General features: G+C 42.3%; 1 protein-coding gene across 6 annotated transcripts in view; it reads right to left on the bottom strand.

The window, feature by feature from the left end:
- Nucleotides 1–11,775, bottom strand: part of SNX14 (sorting nexin 14) — an 83,420-nt gene extending 71,645 nt beyond the window's left edge. For 3 of the 6 annotated variants that reach the window (XM_034766094.1, XM_034766091.1, XM_034766089.1), the window contains exons 1-6: nt 11,520–11,773; nt 9,111–9,231; nt 8,230–8,306; nt 8,043–8,121; nt 4,149–4,192; nt 651–738 (exon numbers count right to left, since the gene is read on the bottom strand). In XM_034766094.1, the coding sequence (XP_034621985.1) occupies nt 651–738; nt 4,149–4,192; nt 8,043–8,121; nt 8,230–8,306; nt 9,111–9,231; nt 11,520–11,701 (591 nt within the window). In that variant the 5' untranslated portion in view covers nt 11,702–11,773. Of the gene's footprint in view, nt 1–650; nt 739–4,148; nt 4,193–8,042; nt 8,122–8,229; nt 8,307–9,110; nt 9,232–11,519 lie in introns of all 6 variants that reach the window. The other 3 variants (XM_034766090.1, XM_034766093.1, XM_034766095.1) reach the window with 2 other exon arrangements.
- Nucleotides 11,776–16,387: the final 4,612 nt, after the last annotated feature.

The following is a 16,387-nucleotide window of genomic DNA, read 5'->3' as shown; positions in this document are numbered from 1 at the left end:
AGTTCAGGTGGAGCTTCCATATGGAAGTCCAAGCCTCTGTGTTGCTGTGCACCCACCAACATACGGTACGTGCTCATGGGGGTATGTTGCCGAACAAAGACCAATCACTCAATTTTACTTAACACTTATAACATATCATGACTCCAAGTTAGCATAGTCCCTTCTCCACACAAGTCACACCTACCGGGATTCTTAGAGTGAGCTATTTGAAGCAGTTATCCTCTTAACAAGTATAAAAATATCTTCAAAGAACCTAAGCACAGAAGGCGAACAAGGTAGTGGCTACAGGGACTACAGCTCCTCAATATCTAGTAATTCTCTCTACTTCCTTAAAATGAAATCACCTTAGAAACAGCCAATGCAACATAGAAGATAGTCTTGCGCCAACACAAAGCATTACTAAAACAGTGGGAACAAAGACTTTCATTTGCAAGGATTCCATAGGATTGGGCTGTGGCCAAGAGTACCATGGGAGATAAGTTTCAGAGAACGGAAGCAGGCATAAAGAGGAAGAAACTGTCAAATGTAATTCTATATAGAAAGTACAATATGTTTCTTTTGGTAACATAATTAAAGAAAGAAGATTTACTTTGGCATTAGATACCACTTCTTACATATAAAATCACGTTCTCTCTCCAAGCCATTTTTACCTTGTGAATTCTGCGAATTAATACAGATGCAAAAAACCTCAATGTTACTCTCAGCTCATCTACGAAGGACTCATCATCAGTTACATCCCTGCAAAGTTTTAAAACAAATCATGATGAGTGAACCAAGGAAAATATTTAGTTTGAACTTTAACCCATCCATGTCACATTTGACATTTATAAAAGAAAGAATAAAAACATTAAAAGGTGGCACTTGAAAGCATAAGAATTATCTCCAACCTAAATGAAAGCACAAAAACTGGGCAGGGCCAGCTGGTGACTGGTCCTCTATTCAAGCATAAAAACATGTGGATACCTAAATATAGTAGATATATTTGCACTTCTAATTAGCTGTGACTTGAGAGGGATGGTCAAAGCATAAGACTAACAGCCAGGAATTATGTTCAGTTCCTGTTCTAATATTGACTAACTACATGACTTTGAGCAAATAACCTCTAATTCACTTTCCCCATGTGTTTATTTAAAAAGAAAAAACAGTTACCCAGTTAGGTGGGACGGAGTGAGCCTAAATTAATGTTTGCAAAGCTTTATGATGAAAAATGCAGTAAGTGTTCAATATTATCAGTAGAGCTGGTTGAAATTTTGCATTTCTATCCAATGAGAAAGTCTGAAATTTCAAAATGTTTTGTTTTGACAAAATGGTCAAAATGTTTCTACTTTTATATATTATAGTATAGTTCTGATAATTTCCTGCAAAAAATTAGATGAAATTGGTACATTCCGAGAAAACATTTTGATTGTGTGCAATCAGCATTTTCTGACAAAACAGTTTTCCCATCAGAAAGTGTTTGACTAGCTCTAACTATAATACAATATGCATGTTACCTATAATACAGCATTTCTTTTTAAATTTCATTTGTTAAAAATTGACCAAAAGTAGATAATCCTATTGCCCTCCCAAGTAGGCAATAGCATGATAGAGCTCGGAGATACAAAATATGCATGATGGTAGAAGGTGACAGCAGCTGGTGGGGCCAAGGAAAAAAATCCTCTTGTGCCCAGTTCCCATTTTTCCTGCCTAAAAGGGCCTAGCTGGTGTCAAGGAAGTCTGTGCTCCTTTCCCCGAGAGGAAGATGTCATCTCAGAGTCCTCTCCCACCCTAAACTCTTGTCCAGCTGCTCTAGTCTGGGACAGAAAGAGATCCCAAACCTGTCCCATCATTGAAATCTGCCCCTTCCTACAAAGCTGTGTCTGCTGAGGGCCTCATTTTCCTGTTTGGAAGAAATGGATTTCCCCAAAGATGCAAACAGAGAGAAGGGATGGAAGAGTGGAACAGGAAGAGAAAAAAAATCCTAGAACATTAGACAAATTCTGCCCTAATGACAGTCTAACATACTAATAAGATTTGCCCTTAAGTAAAAATAATTCTCCAATGTTGTATATTGCCCCAAGACTTTAGGCAATAAGCCATAACTTCAGAAAATTTCCCCCACCTCGAAGTGCTAGTTCACTGCTTTTTATTATCACTATGCTAAGGTGTTCAGAGGACCCAGTTATGACAAGGACCCCACTGTGCTAAGCACAATACAAGCACATAAGAGAACTTTTTTTGGACCTTGTGATTCTTAAATGTAATATCTTGAATCTAAGTTCTCTCCGTCAGTCTGAAGTAACATAAAAGATACAGTGCCCATAGATTCTCCACCAATTTTAAATTATAAAATATTAAACACAGCCACCTATATGGCCTCCTTAAATTTTATTTTATTTAAAAGGAGCTCCGCAAAATGTCCTCTGGATTCATATACTTTAAAGTTTACTCAGCTAATGAACACCCAAAGGTTATCCATTTTGGTGATGTACAACACAGTGTTCGAGCTCCCTCTGCTGTCCTGCAGATAAGTGTATAGCTTTGTTAAGTATATTCAAACCGATATTGATACAAACAAAGCAAAGGCATAACTAAATAGAGACATATAGACTTCAATCATATTTAAAAATAAATTGGATAAATAGAATGCCTGTAAAAAAATTCTGAACTTCCAGTGGGTAAGACAGATAACGTAAAATAGAAGATAAGAGTAGTTGACTGATTATTTTAATGAACATCACCTTTAAGAAGGGGAAAGTCAAATTCAGAGTTGAATTAGGTGAAATCCAGTGTCTTATTTGTTTTAGAAATTAAAATAATCTTATATCATGGCATTAATATACACCAAGAATTGAAATACACCTCTACCCCGATATAACGCTGTCCTCGGGAGCCAAAAAATCTTACCGTGTTATAGGTGAAACCATGTTATATCGAACTTGATCCGCTGGAGTGAGCAACCCCGCCCTCCCGGAGCACTGCTTTACTGAGTTATATCCGAATTCGTGTTATATCAGGTCGCGTTATATTGGGGTAGAGGTGTATTTAAGTTATTTTCCTTCAAAGTGCTTAGAGTAATATGCCTTTAAGTTAAAAAAAAAACAAAAAAACAAACACACAAGAAACCCATACAGGCCCCAGTCTTGCAAAGGCTTATTCACACTCATGCTTAACTTTAAGTATGTGAATAGTCTCATCTGAGTTCAACAGAACTATTCACAGTCTTAAAATTTAGCATGTGTAGAATCTTTGCAGGGTCAAAGCCTTAGCTCATATCTTGAATGTATTTTCCTTATTTATTTTTTTTAAAGGATAAAAGTTTATTTTTAGATTAAGACACTACATGAAATACAGGGTCAGAGGAACAGTTATAGTTTAGAACAGGGGTGGCCAACCTGAGCCCGAGAAGGAGCCAGAATTTACCAATGTACATTGTCAAAGAGCCACAGTAATATGTCAGCAGCCCCACATCAGCTCCCACACTCCCAGCGCCTCCCGGCCACCCACAGCCCTCCCAATCAGCTGTTTCGTGGCATGCAGGAGGCTCTGGGGGGGTGGGGGAGGAGCGAGGGTAGGGCAGGCTCAGGGGAGGGGGTGGGAAGGGGTGGAGTGGGGGCAGGGCCTGTGGCAGAGCCAGGGGTTGAGCAGTGAGGCCCCCCCCGCCTGGCACATTGGAAAGTTGGCACCTGTAGTTCCAACCCCGGAGTCAGTGTCTATACAAGGAGCCGCATATTAACTTTTGAAGAGCCGCATATGGCTCCGGAGCCACAGGCTGGCCACCCCGGTTTAGAATCATAACTCATAAAAGAGGATTTTGAAAGTTCTTACAGTTTTTGAACCTCTTATCATGGTTGCAGCAAAAATGTGTCTTTTTCCAGGAGAGCCTCACCAAGATACAAAGTGTTTTTATAGTTTCAATACAAATTTCACAAAAATCTTTGTAATATTTTAAATTTAGAACAAATTGATCCACTCTACTTAACTAATAAGATACAAAAAGTAAGGTGATAAACTGTTAAACTGAGAAAGTAAAAAAAAAAAATCTTTGTATTTTATAATTTTTAACACAAAAACTAAATATGTATTTTGTAAAGGACTGTTTCCACTATACTGTTTTGAATGAGGGGTCATTATTAGAAGAAAAAGTAATATTTGTGGAAAACTCATACCTGTACCATGGATAAACAAAATTTTCCAGCACCAGTTCAAGCACCTGTGTAGAATAAAGACAATCACATTACAAAATAAGGGATCTATTTATTCTACATACTTGTTAGAAGAGCTGAAAGAAAAAGATACACAAACATCTTTTCTAACTTCACTAAACATGTACATTATAACTCTAAAATGATAAGAGATTAAAGGTGGGGAAACAAAATGCACTGGCTAGAGAAGAATATGTTAAAAAAAAAAAAAAAAAGGAAGGGGGAAGACCTCTGGAGGAAAGAAGAGGCGGAACGTATTTCTAAGCAAACACTGCAAGGCTGAAAGCCATACAGTCAAATGCTCTATGTTGGCCTCCAAAGAAGGGACCAAAGCTGCCAGGAAGAGGAACTATAAGAGTATAGGTCTAGGGATGAAGCACTCAATAGCAAGCCAGAGCAGTGAGCCTGGGGATCGACTGAAAGAAAGCGAGACCTTGGAAAGTTAATGTGCAATCAATAGGAAGAGAAAATTTGAAAGCAGTGATCGGATGGCCAAGATGATATTTGCCTCTGAGAAGAGCAACTGATCCCAGGTGATAGAGAACATACCCAGCCATGCCACTGCTGCGTTTTGGATTGCCTCAGGGGCCCAGTCTGACCATGCTAGACAATATGATGGTTTATAGAGTGCTTATCAATCAAACTGACGGAGGGATGAATTGAACTGACAGGTGAAAGAACCATACCTCCCCTCCTGCCCAAGAAAGTAAAACATTATCCCTTAGGTCTCTTCTTTAAGGGCATGGAACCAAGAATTAAACACACACACACAAAAAAAAAAGAACTAATGATAAATTTGTAATGATAGGAGTTCTGAACCAGGAATGACATTTTCTTTTGTGATGCTGGCTACAGACATCTCTGATTAGCTCTTTCACAATGACACATTGGCATGGTTTATGCCACAAAGTCTTACAAGTGCATTGATCAAGAGCTAAGTAAACCTACGCTGTAAATATATTGGTAGATATTTCAAGTAAGTAATTTTTAAGTAATTTTTCAGTCAGATTCATTTTATGCAATTTGTGACATTTAAAACTATATTACAGATCACATCTTGAACTCAGACCAAGATGAATGGGACAGCAGATTTCACGCAATTTACATGAGTTGCAGCATCATTCTATAACCCAGAGTTTGCAATAGAAACATGGAAAATCATGCCCCACTCCAGCACCAAGTCTTCTTCATTCTGTCTTCTCTCACACTTAACTGGAGTAGTGAGGGCTGTAATTCAGTTTCATGATTCTCTAAGGCACGTGGGCTGTAATACTGCCATACAAATAGCAACTCTGAATACCATACACCACCATCCTCACTGTGTTTATTTCCAAAAAGATGTACTTCTTAATAAAGGTTCTACATATGTTAATCTCTTGATGGAATTGAACTACAAGTACTAATATGTTTGCTAATCAGAGCTCTTCAACCCATTCTGCTCTCAAAATATGCACTGTGCATTGTCAAGATGCTGTAAAAAAGTCAGCTATTGCGTAAGAAAGTGCAGTATTTTATTTTTTTAAATATGCACTCACATTTAGGAAGGAAATAACTCTAGACGATAGGTAATAAATAACTTCTTCGGGTAATCATAGCACATCTTAATTATTGGTATTATTTATTATTTTAAAGAACCCAAAAAACATGCTGGCTCCTTCTCATAAACAAATGTCCCTGTCTTAGAGAACTTAATCTAAATTTAGGTCACAATAGAGTGCATAACAGTACACTGGAAAGAACAATGGATAACAAAGGACAATATTTTATTATTTAGTATTGGTAGTATTGTAATGACAGTCCTGGACCTACCTTGGAGCCTCAGTTTCAGTATGCACTCATTTTCATAGATAAGGCCCCAAGACACTATTGTGATCATCTAGTCTGACTTCCTGTTCCTGTACAACACAGGCCATAAGATTTCCCTGAATTAATTTCAGTTTGAAGTAGACCACATCTAGATTTTATAAATGGCAGTGATAGAGAATCCACCACAACCCTTGGTAAATTATTCCAGTGGTTAATCACACTCATTTAAAAATCTGTGCCTTATTTCAAGTCAATTTCTCTAGCTTCAACTTCCAGCCACTGGCTCTTATTATACCTCTGTCTCTTAGATTGAAGACCCTTTTATAATAAAATTTCTGTTCCCCATCTAAGTACTTATAGTCTGTGAACAAGTCACACCTTCACCCTGTGACACTCTGTATCTCAGGGGAACACCCCGCACCCCCATGTTCATCCTTATAATATGATTGTGTGGTATCCAATGCAAAGTTTGTCATGTCGGGTGTCTTCGGAAGGCTCATGATACACTGAGCATTGTTATAGTAATGTTATAGGTTGTAATTTCATGTATATAGTTATGAGGCTGAAAACGTGTCCTCGTGGCTTAAAACAAGCCCAGGCAAAACTCTCCAGGAGTAGAGGGGCATCATCAGGGCATGTATGGGACAAACCCAGCCCAACCTCACAGGAACAAAGGACACCGGTCTAGGCAGCAACAAAGGATCTGCTGGACTCTCGAGCGAGTCACCCCCCTTCCCTTGGTCAGTTGGGCACTATGATGAGGTAATCCTCACCTGACTCCGAAAGGGAGGGGGACAAAGCTAAGAGGGAAGAAAGAACATGATAAAAGGGAAAGATGTTTGCCATGCTCTTCTCTCTTCCATCTACAGACACCCCCACCAAGCGACTGAGTGCTGATCAAAAGGGGAGAGCCTGGCTGAAGGGCAACCAACCAGCCTGTGGTGAGAAACATCTAAGTTTGTAAGGACACTGAAAGTGTTAAGATCAGCTTAGAATGTGTTTTGCTTTTATTTCAATTGACCAAATCTGACTTCTTGTGCTTTGACTTATAATCACTTAAAATCTCTCTTTTGTAGTTAATAAATTTGTTTATTCTATCTGAAGAAGGGCGTTTGGTTTGAAGTGTGTCCGAGAGGCCCCTTGGGATAACAAGCCTGGTACATATTAATTTCTTTCTTAAACTGACGAACTCATAAGCTTGCAGCGGGCATAACTGGACACTGCAAGACGGAGGTTCCTAGGGTTGTGTCTGACTGGAGATATTGGCTAGTGTCATTCGGTTGCACAATCCAAGTGACTGGCCAAAAGTGCTCATTCACTTAGCTGCGAGCAGCTTACATGCTATAGAGGCTGTGTGTGAACAGCCCGGGAGTGGGGGTTCTCACAGCAGAGCAGGGTAAGGCTGCCTCCCCGAGTCGAGGACTGGAGTGACCTAGCAGATCACCAGTCCAGATAACACCAGGGGACTGTCACACACTCTCTTTCTGACAAGATAAGCCAATTGAGCTCCCTGAGGGTCTCATTATGATGCATGCTTTCCAGTCCTTTAATCATTCTCATGGCTTTTCTCTAAACTCTCCAATTTTTCAACATCCGTTTTGAATTGTGGACACCAAAATGGGACACAATATTCCAGAAGCAGTTGCACCTATGCAAAATATAGCAGTAATATAATCTCTCTATTCCTCCTTGATTTCATATTTTTTAATACATACACCTCTACCATGAGGTAACGTGACCCAATATAACACGAATTCGGATACAACGCAGTTAAGCAGCGCTCCGGGGGAGCGGGGCTAAGCGCTCTGGAGGCTCAAAGCAAGTTCGATATAACACGGTTTCACCAATAACACAGTAAGATTTTTTTGGCTCCCAAGGACAGCATTATATCGGGGTAGAGGTGTACAAAGTGTGATGGACTCACTTCTGATGTCCAAAAGTAATGATGAGTTTTAAGGAGGGATCTGAATGACAAAACGTTAGTAGTTTTGGATTTCAATGCACTGAAATCATGTCAAATAATTAACATTAATTGATGATTAAATAAGATACCTCTGAGAGAGAGGCATCAACCTTGGAAGACACTTGTAGATCCAACCATGGCTGGTAGTTTTCCAGAAGCAATGCAGGTCTGTAAGAAACCAAGAGAGAGAATACAACATTTAATAGAAGGTTCTCTCACCCCAAAGTACAAAATGTAAGAACTGTTATGATAAGAAATGCCAAATATTTAACTTACCTATGCCTTTTGCATTTGACATTACCACATACAGCACAGCTGTGACCTTGGGGAAATAGCTCCTGCAGTTCTAATTGCTAAGAAAGAAAGTATTTAAGAAGTCTCAGTTTTTCAAAATCCTCTTTCTCAATGCACTTATGCATTAGCCAATTTGTTTTTACTGTATGTGATTAAATTAAAACTAAATTGCACAAAATATCATAGATTGCTTGATTTTTTTCTTTTGTGTGTATGTGTGTGTGGGGGGGGTGAATACAAAGATAATTAAGTCTGTAAAGTACCAAATGGAAGCAACTGAATTTAAGAAAATAACTTACAGATTAAAACTAACCTATCAACATAAAACATTGTACTAAATTCAGCAGAAAGGTGATTTATAATTGACATTTATTTCTTTGAAACTTTCAAATTCATGTAAAGGAGGCTGAGTATGGCCAGTAAGATATATTCTGAATTCATTTTGTCAAAGGAAATGCATCTCTTTTACAAGCATCACGTTATCATGCAGGCTCAGGATTAAAAAAAAAAAATCCAACTACTACAGACACTCTAAAAGCATTATACAGGCAGCAGTTGAATTGCCAACACTGACGACTGCATATTTCAAGCCCTTAAGTAATAAGGCCCTAATCCTGCAAACACACTTAACTTTACACATGTAAATAGTTCCACTGGGTTCAACCCAAATATTTGCAAGATTAAAGCCTTCATTTGTATCTGAGGACTATACATTATAGGAAGTTACAAGTTAATATCAACTGCATTCACCACTGTTACATTAATAGAGCATAACATTTTTCTAAAATTACTGTTTGTACATATTGCTACAAAATAAATGGAGAAAAATTAAACAAATACTACAAAGAAAAAATTAAATTTACCTTGGGTTTATATTTTATTGTAAAAAGAATATTTGGCAAGAGAGAATCTGGTCCTAATGAGCAGTAGAATGTGACAACGCCAGCAACAAATGACCAGAAGATCATTAAAATGTGAAGATACCTTGTAAACAAAGAGAGGAAAAAAAATCTGTATAACAAGGTAGACAATACCATATGGTATGCTTACAGCAGAATTTTTCAGAACATAATATGAACACAAGTATTTATTTTAGTGACTACTCTACCAGAAATTACACCTAGCTCTATCTCAGGAGTTCTCAAACTGGGAGTCGCAACAGGTCAGGAGGTCAAGAAGTGGTTACATGGGGGATGTGAGCTGTCAGCCCCACATGGGGTCACAGACAGCCACTGGGAGAGGGGGAATGTTGCACTCAGAGGCTTGCTGTGTGAAAGAGGTCACCAATACAAAAAGTTTGAGAACCACTGCTTTGTGTGTTCATGAACAGAGTCTTATCTCAATGATTGGATCTGCCAGTTACGTAAATCTAAGGTGAACTCATCCACAGACAGGAATAATAAAACAGCAATACTAATACAGTACATTATTTCAAAGCATATTACAAATATAACTAAGCCCCACAACACCTCTGAGGGGTGGGTACTGGCCTGCAGATCTATGTTCAGACTAGACCACACCTAATATCTTCCTGTTCTGGTACTGACTGACAATCCAATAAGTTAATATAATATTTTACATTTACTTAATAGTATCTTTTAAGCATTAAAATATGAATGTTTAACCCTACTGTGACAAATGGCGAGTCTGAATACTAATTTTGTATAGGGACACAGCACTCTCTACCTTTGATGCTCTGTGGGAATTGTTTAAAATAAATGTAAACAAGTAGTGAGTATAGTAATGGATGCTTTTTAGTCAGTATCAATGACCTCTTGTAGAGCTGTGCTCGATGTAGCGGATAAATGTTTTTCTGTCCAGGAACTTTTTGTTAAATTTTAAGAAACCTAAACTAGCACCCTCCTCTAAGGGCACGTCTTTACTAGCAACATTAAAGTGCAGCCGTGGCAGCACTTTAATGTGGCTGTGTAGTCGCGGCACCAGGACTGGTGCACTATCTACACTGCCACTTTACAGTACTGAAATTTGCAGTGCTGGTGGGGGGGGGGGGGGAGTATTTTTTCACACCCCTGAGTGAGAAAGTTGCAGTGCTGTAAAGTGGCAGTGTAGATAAGGCCTAAGTCTCCCAGTAGGTCTAGTTTTATCAGCAAGTCTCACACTGAAAATGCCTCAGGGCAAAAAGTAAGCATGTGTGCCCTGCAGGGCTTTGGAGCAGAGCCCGGAGCAGCTCCAGAGCAGAAGAGCTGCAGGTTTTTGCCTGGAGCTGGAGCGGAGCCGGAGCACAGCTCCAAAGCCCTGCCCAGCACAGAATCAGCACCAGGACTTTATTAAGTCTGTACTCCTTACTTTAGAAATAACTGTTGCTCATACCATATACAATTTATGTTTAATAATTTGGGGATGGGTATATTGCTGCTATTCTGGATTGTAATGCACACACTCTGGAGATCGAGGTAAGAAAGGAGAACGACCGAAAAACAGAGAGACTATGCAATCACACGCTGGGAGCACTATAACAACTCACTGATATTGACCCCCAAAGTTATTTATTCACACGATAGGTCAAGAAAAAGGAAGATCCCCCTCCTGGCTGACACGAGTATGAATGGGCATGTGAAGCAAGCGTGGGGTCATGGAAGGGTAAAAGCAGAGGGTGTCGCTTTCTGGCTCCCTCTCCCCCACACAGTTTGACCCCTCACTACAAACTTTTCCTTGAATTGCTAGCCGCTAATACGTTGCCTCTGGAAGGGAGGCGGACTAAGAGGAGGAAAGGAGCGGATGCCGTTTGCCGCCTCTCCTCTAAAGTCAATGAGATAAACTGGAAACGATCTGAACTAAGTCCTCATTTTCCCCGCTTCCCAACGTGCCTGAGCTGTGTCAGGGCAGCTAGTCCCGACCGTAGGTACCGGGGCAGGGCTGAGCAGTCACGGCCTCGCCCCGCCCACGGGCGCAGCAACCGGGCTGACAGCGCCACGCAGCTACCTCAGTGGGGCGCCTGTCGCTGTTCTCGGGCGAGCTCCCGTCAGCGCAGCCCGTGGGACAGAGGAAACCGGTTCCCGCCCCGCCCTCCCCAGCCGGGTCCGGAGAGCTGCCCCCAGCGCCGCTCCCGGCCGAACGGCCCCGCCGTAGACAAACCGCCCCCACGGGCCCCGGCCAACACGTAGGGGAGCGTCGGCCCTGCTCCCTCACCCGGCCCCCCCTCCGACACCCTTCCGCGTCATCCCCAGTAACGGCCGCTCGGAGGTTGGGAAGGGGGCGGGCGGCAGCGGGGAACAAGAGAGAAGGACGCGGGCCCAGGCGGTGGCTGTTACCGGTTCAGCAGGAGGGTGGCCGCGCTGAGTCCCAGGAGGATGCAGCAGAATAGCGGGTACTGGCGGCAGGCCTCCCGCAGCGCCTCCAGCCCCCGCGCGCGCTGCCTCAGTCTCTCGCCCGCCGCGCGCGCCCACCCCAACCCCAACCCCATCGCCGACAGCGGGGGAGGGGCGCGGCGCATCCAGCGCGGGGACCCTCGAAACCACAGGGTGGGGAGGGGAAGAAGGAGTCGCAGCGCCGCTTCCGCTCTTTGTCACGTGATTCCACCACCACGTGATTGCACTAGCGTGCGTCGGGTCCGTGCCGTGCGTGAAGTTCGGGGCGCCGGCGCCATGGTGATGTGGGCGGGGCGTTAAGACCCAGCCGCGCTGGAGGCGGATGGCAAAGCTCCGATAATAAGCATCGAGCCGAGCGGCCCCGGCCCTGGTCTGCCCTGAGGGGTGGATGGGCCCTGCCGCCCCGGGGCCGGGTTGGCTGCGCGACGCCGCCGCGAACACCCCGGCCCCACCGCGGCAGTCGGGACGAGACCTGGGCTGCCCTCAAGATGGCTGCGGAGGGGCGGGGGGTGCCGGCCGGCTCAGCCCGGCGGCGGGGAGCCGGATTAGCGCGGGAGAAGCGGCCTGTTCCCCTAGCCAGCCGGGCCGGCCCTTGTAGCGAGAAGCGGGGCGATCGTGGTAACGCCTGGGCAACGGGCCCGGCGCAGGGGGCAAATTCTTCGCTATGGCGCGAAGTAGCGGGAGCGAGGCCGTCGCGGTGGCGGATACTGCTGTGGGGTGTGCGGGGGTCGGGGAGGTGGCCCGGTGGAAACGGGACTGGGGGAGGAGCCGGGAAAACCGACCCGCTTCCCTTTCTTAATCATTCTCCTGTCAGTAGCCTCGGGCCACGCTCGGCCAGCCCTGCAAGCCGTTAGCGGGTGTCGGCCGGCTGCTGGCTCCATGGACTCCGCCTCAGTTACTGTTTCCTGTGATACTTTCCCCCTTGTTTGAATTTTGTTCCCGTTAGAAGCCAGCTAGATTTTTGGCTCGAGAAATCCCCGTGGGGGGAGATGGTGTGTGTGGGGAGTCCCATTAGTGCACACTTGGCTGCTTTGTCCGCGAGCTTCACTGGGGGTGAATGGTTTTATTTCCAAATTTGACATTTTCTTGGTCCAGCTATTGAGGAAAAAAAATCAGCAGTTTAGAACAGTTTTAAACTAGGGCTGATTTGGGGCAAGAACTACTCCCCTTGTACCTTATGCATAAAAAGATCCTTTCCAGCAAATGGTCAGTGACCAGCCTAGGTGACATTTCAAGCCTGACTGTGTAACATGCTGTCCCAAGCCCTGGAAATAGAAGATCCCTGATGACAGAATGCTTACATAGAGTTATGATTACTCACGTTCTAATGCAGCAGGGATCTCTAGCCCATGGCATTTAGAAACTGTATATGTTGTATCTTATTAAAGTGGCGTGTGCATATGGTGACTGAACTGAAGAAGCTGATTAATCAGGGGAGTAATGAAATATTACAAATAGTGTATTCCAGCTTCTCAAACCCTTATTTGCAGAATACGTAGTTGAGGGGGGGGATGAGGGTCACTTGAAAAGTATTTTGTAGGATGGAAATTAGCTGGTGAATGCATAGTTTGTGCTGTTGTCTCTAAGGCAAAATAACAGTCTGAAAATTAATTTTTAGGTCATAGTGGCTAAACTTTAAGGTCAAGCTCACATTAATAACTACTGCTAGCCGCAAAGAAAGTCATAGACTTTCTAATATTAATCGAATGCACATCTGTACTTACTAAGTTACCATGAAATTGAGAGATATGATGGTACAAATAATTGTTTAGGTGAAGATAAATCAAATGTAACTTCAACCAGGAAGTTAAAAGATGTGAACTCCTAAACAAGTCTTCATCTAGGATGTGCGCAGGAACAGTTGGATTGTCATGCAAAAGATCTGCTTCAGGAGGACTGGCTTCTTCTGCTCACTCCTTGACTGTCTAAGAAGCAGGTGCTATTTTTAATATTCTTTCTTATTGCCTTGGGGGTACGCTTGGGTAAGAGACCAATAAGTGCACTGAGGACCCTCACATGCAATATAAGAGCCATGTTTTCAAATCTAGTGATAAAGTCAAGTCATTCATGAAAAATCCTGCTTATATCAACATCTGGGTGACTGAAGATGAAGGTGGCTTTAAATATTTCTGCAGCATGTCTGCGTGCCATAAAATCCAAACTTTTATTGATCTCAACAGCAGGTGAAGTGTCACTATTTGGTATGTTGACCTTTTTCAAGTTTGGCAAAAATCCCGGTGTGGGGTTGAATTGCTGTAGGAGCTGCTGCTAAAAAATTACATGTCACTATCCATGTTAGTAGCGTGTGTGTTTTATTAAGAAAAACTACATGTCTAACTAGATATGTGAAAAACAAATGGTATGTGATCTGCTACTCCGAGTCCCAGGAGAAGCATTTATTTCCCAGTGTCTTCCTGCACCTTCCTTAACTCTACTGCTCTTGCACAGTGGGAAGGGTTTTTCTGTGCTCTTAGTTTTATTATAATGTGTTACATTATTTAGCCCCTTATATTGGTCTTTTTAGCCATAGCTGTCAAAGTGCTTTATGAAGATAAGAAGTATCATCCCCATATTACAAAAGAGAATATTGAGGGACAGAGTGAAGTCACATGCCCAAAATCACATAGCAAACCAATAGCAGAGGTAGGAACAGAAGTCAGTTCTTAACTTTACTTCAGTGTCTTAGTCATGGGTCTATACTGCCTCCTTAGTTAAAATGCATTAGGAATCATGTTTGTGTACCTATAAATCTCTGGGATTACTAATAACTTGTCATCTAAGAGGCAACAGTTTGATTTCTTCAAGGTCACACAGAAGAGTCAGTCCTAGAATATTAAGTATGATTTAGAAACTTTCCTTAAAGTTTGCAAGTGTTCACCAATCCCACTTGTGAATAAGTGAAATCTTTGTCAGCCACACAAAATCAAGTAAACCGATTTTGTGTATGTAACTTAGCTAGCGGTGAGGAGATACTGAGTATTTATAGCCCATACTGTCTCAGAAGTCGAGTATGTTTTTCTTACACTTTTTTGTCCAATTACACATAGACAATGAACACTGTGACCACGTGCACCTCAGCAAGCTGTTTCTCCACTTCTTCCCATCCCTCATTGCGGCAGACAGCAATGCGTGCCCCTCTGTAATCCTGCCCTCCACAAACATTCAACAAAATAAGTAGTTCTGCTAGGTTTCAACCCTTACACTGTCACACTGTCTTGCTTTCTACAAGAATTTTAAGAGCAAATAAGATACTGACATCCTAAAACAACTGTATTTTAAAGTGTTTCCATAGGGTAATGTCCTAGGATGCAGGAGCACTACCTGTTCACCAGTAAACAAGGGGCCAACTTTAGTAAATCCTTTTACAGAGGTGCTTAAGGAACACCTATAGGCTGGCTGCTTGGGAGACAGAGGGGGGAAATCAGGTCATAGGACTCGTTAAAGCCAGCCAGACACAGAATTTTCTCTTTTTTTTCTTGTTAAATTTTTTAAGAACCCTTTGCTGTCCTTTCAGGTTGAAACTAATAATCAAAGTAGTTGGGTTTTTTTTAGAAAATTTTCAGTTTAATTATTTGGGTTAATGATGAATGGGGAGAGCAATTATATGTATGGGTATTAGTATTAGTGTATTAGTACACTTTTTGCATTATAGTTTTGGCCTTCACAGCATCCCCTGGCAACGAGTTACGCAAGTTGACTGTGTGAGACTTTGAGTCCAAGAGATGAGGAAAGTATCTTGTAAGGATTGTGGGCTCATTCCCACCCGGGAACAAAACATTGGGCATGTGGCAAATAGATCCATGATAGGGGTAACACACTGGTGGAATATTAGTCTGATGGGACCCTCCAAAGACCATGCATGAATGATAGCAGTCTGGTGAAAAAATCTGCTAAATTGTTGAGTTCCAGGAAATGAAGGTCTGTTGGAGTTATCCCATGGACTTGATACCATTTCCAAAATTTGATTGCCTCTTTGCATGCAAACAATGAACAAGCACCTCTTCGCTTGTTTGCACAAATACTGTTGTCCGAATACCATGCTGATGTGCTGTCCATGAGGACTAATATGGTGAAATTCTTTAAGGCTGAATGGAAAGTTTTGCATACTAGCCTGATTGTCCTGAGACCACATGTAAATGTCTTATCTGTTCCTGAGACCATGTATCTGACATTGGTCCAGGTGAGCACCCACTTTGTACTGGAAGCATCTGTGATCAGTGACTTTATACATGGAGAAGGCGGGATCCCCTTTGAAGGTATTTTGACAATCTGTCCACAAGTTGAGTGCTAGATTAACTGAAACTATAACATGCATGAACATCTGATGTCTTGAAGGGCAATACCCCCCAACCTCAGCTATCCCTATAATCATCTGGCTAGCAGCATCGCATAAATGCAATCTGTCATGTGGCCTAAGAGTTTGAGGCAAGTTCTCAATGTGGTAGATGGAATTAATTTGATGGTGAATACTATTGTCCGGATAGATTGAAATATCTCCTCAGAAAGGTATGCATTTGCTGGTTTGGAATCATTAGAGCTCTTATGAATTCTCATTTGTGATGGATAATTTGCTATAGTTTCTCTTTTGAATAGAAGGACAGAATCAAGGGCCATGGAGAACTCCTGATGGGGGAATACCTTTAATTAGCCAATCGTCTAGGTATGGGTAGACATGAACACCCTACTCCAGATGTGTTGCTAACACTGGTAGGCACTTTGTGAAAACGCTTGGTGTTGTGGAGAGACCAAATGGCAGGATTTTGTATTGATAGTGGTTGTGCCCTGCTGTGAATTGCGAGTATTTCCTATGG

This window comes from Trachemys scripta, chromosome 3, assembly GCF_013100865.1.
Source record: "Trachemys scripta elegans isolate TJP31775 chromosome 3, CAS_Tse_1.0, whole genome shotgun sequence".
Taxonomy (NCBI): Eukaryota; Metazoa; Chordata; order Testudines; family Emydidae; genus Trachemys; species Trachemys scripta.
The sequence above is the reverse complement of the archived record's forward strand: the minus strand, read 5'-3'. Positions and strand labels throughout refer to the sequence as shown.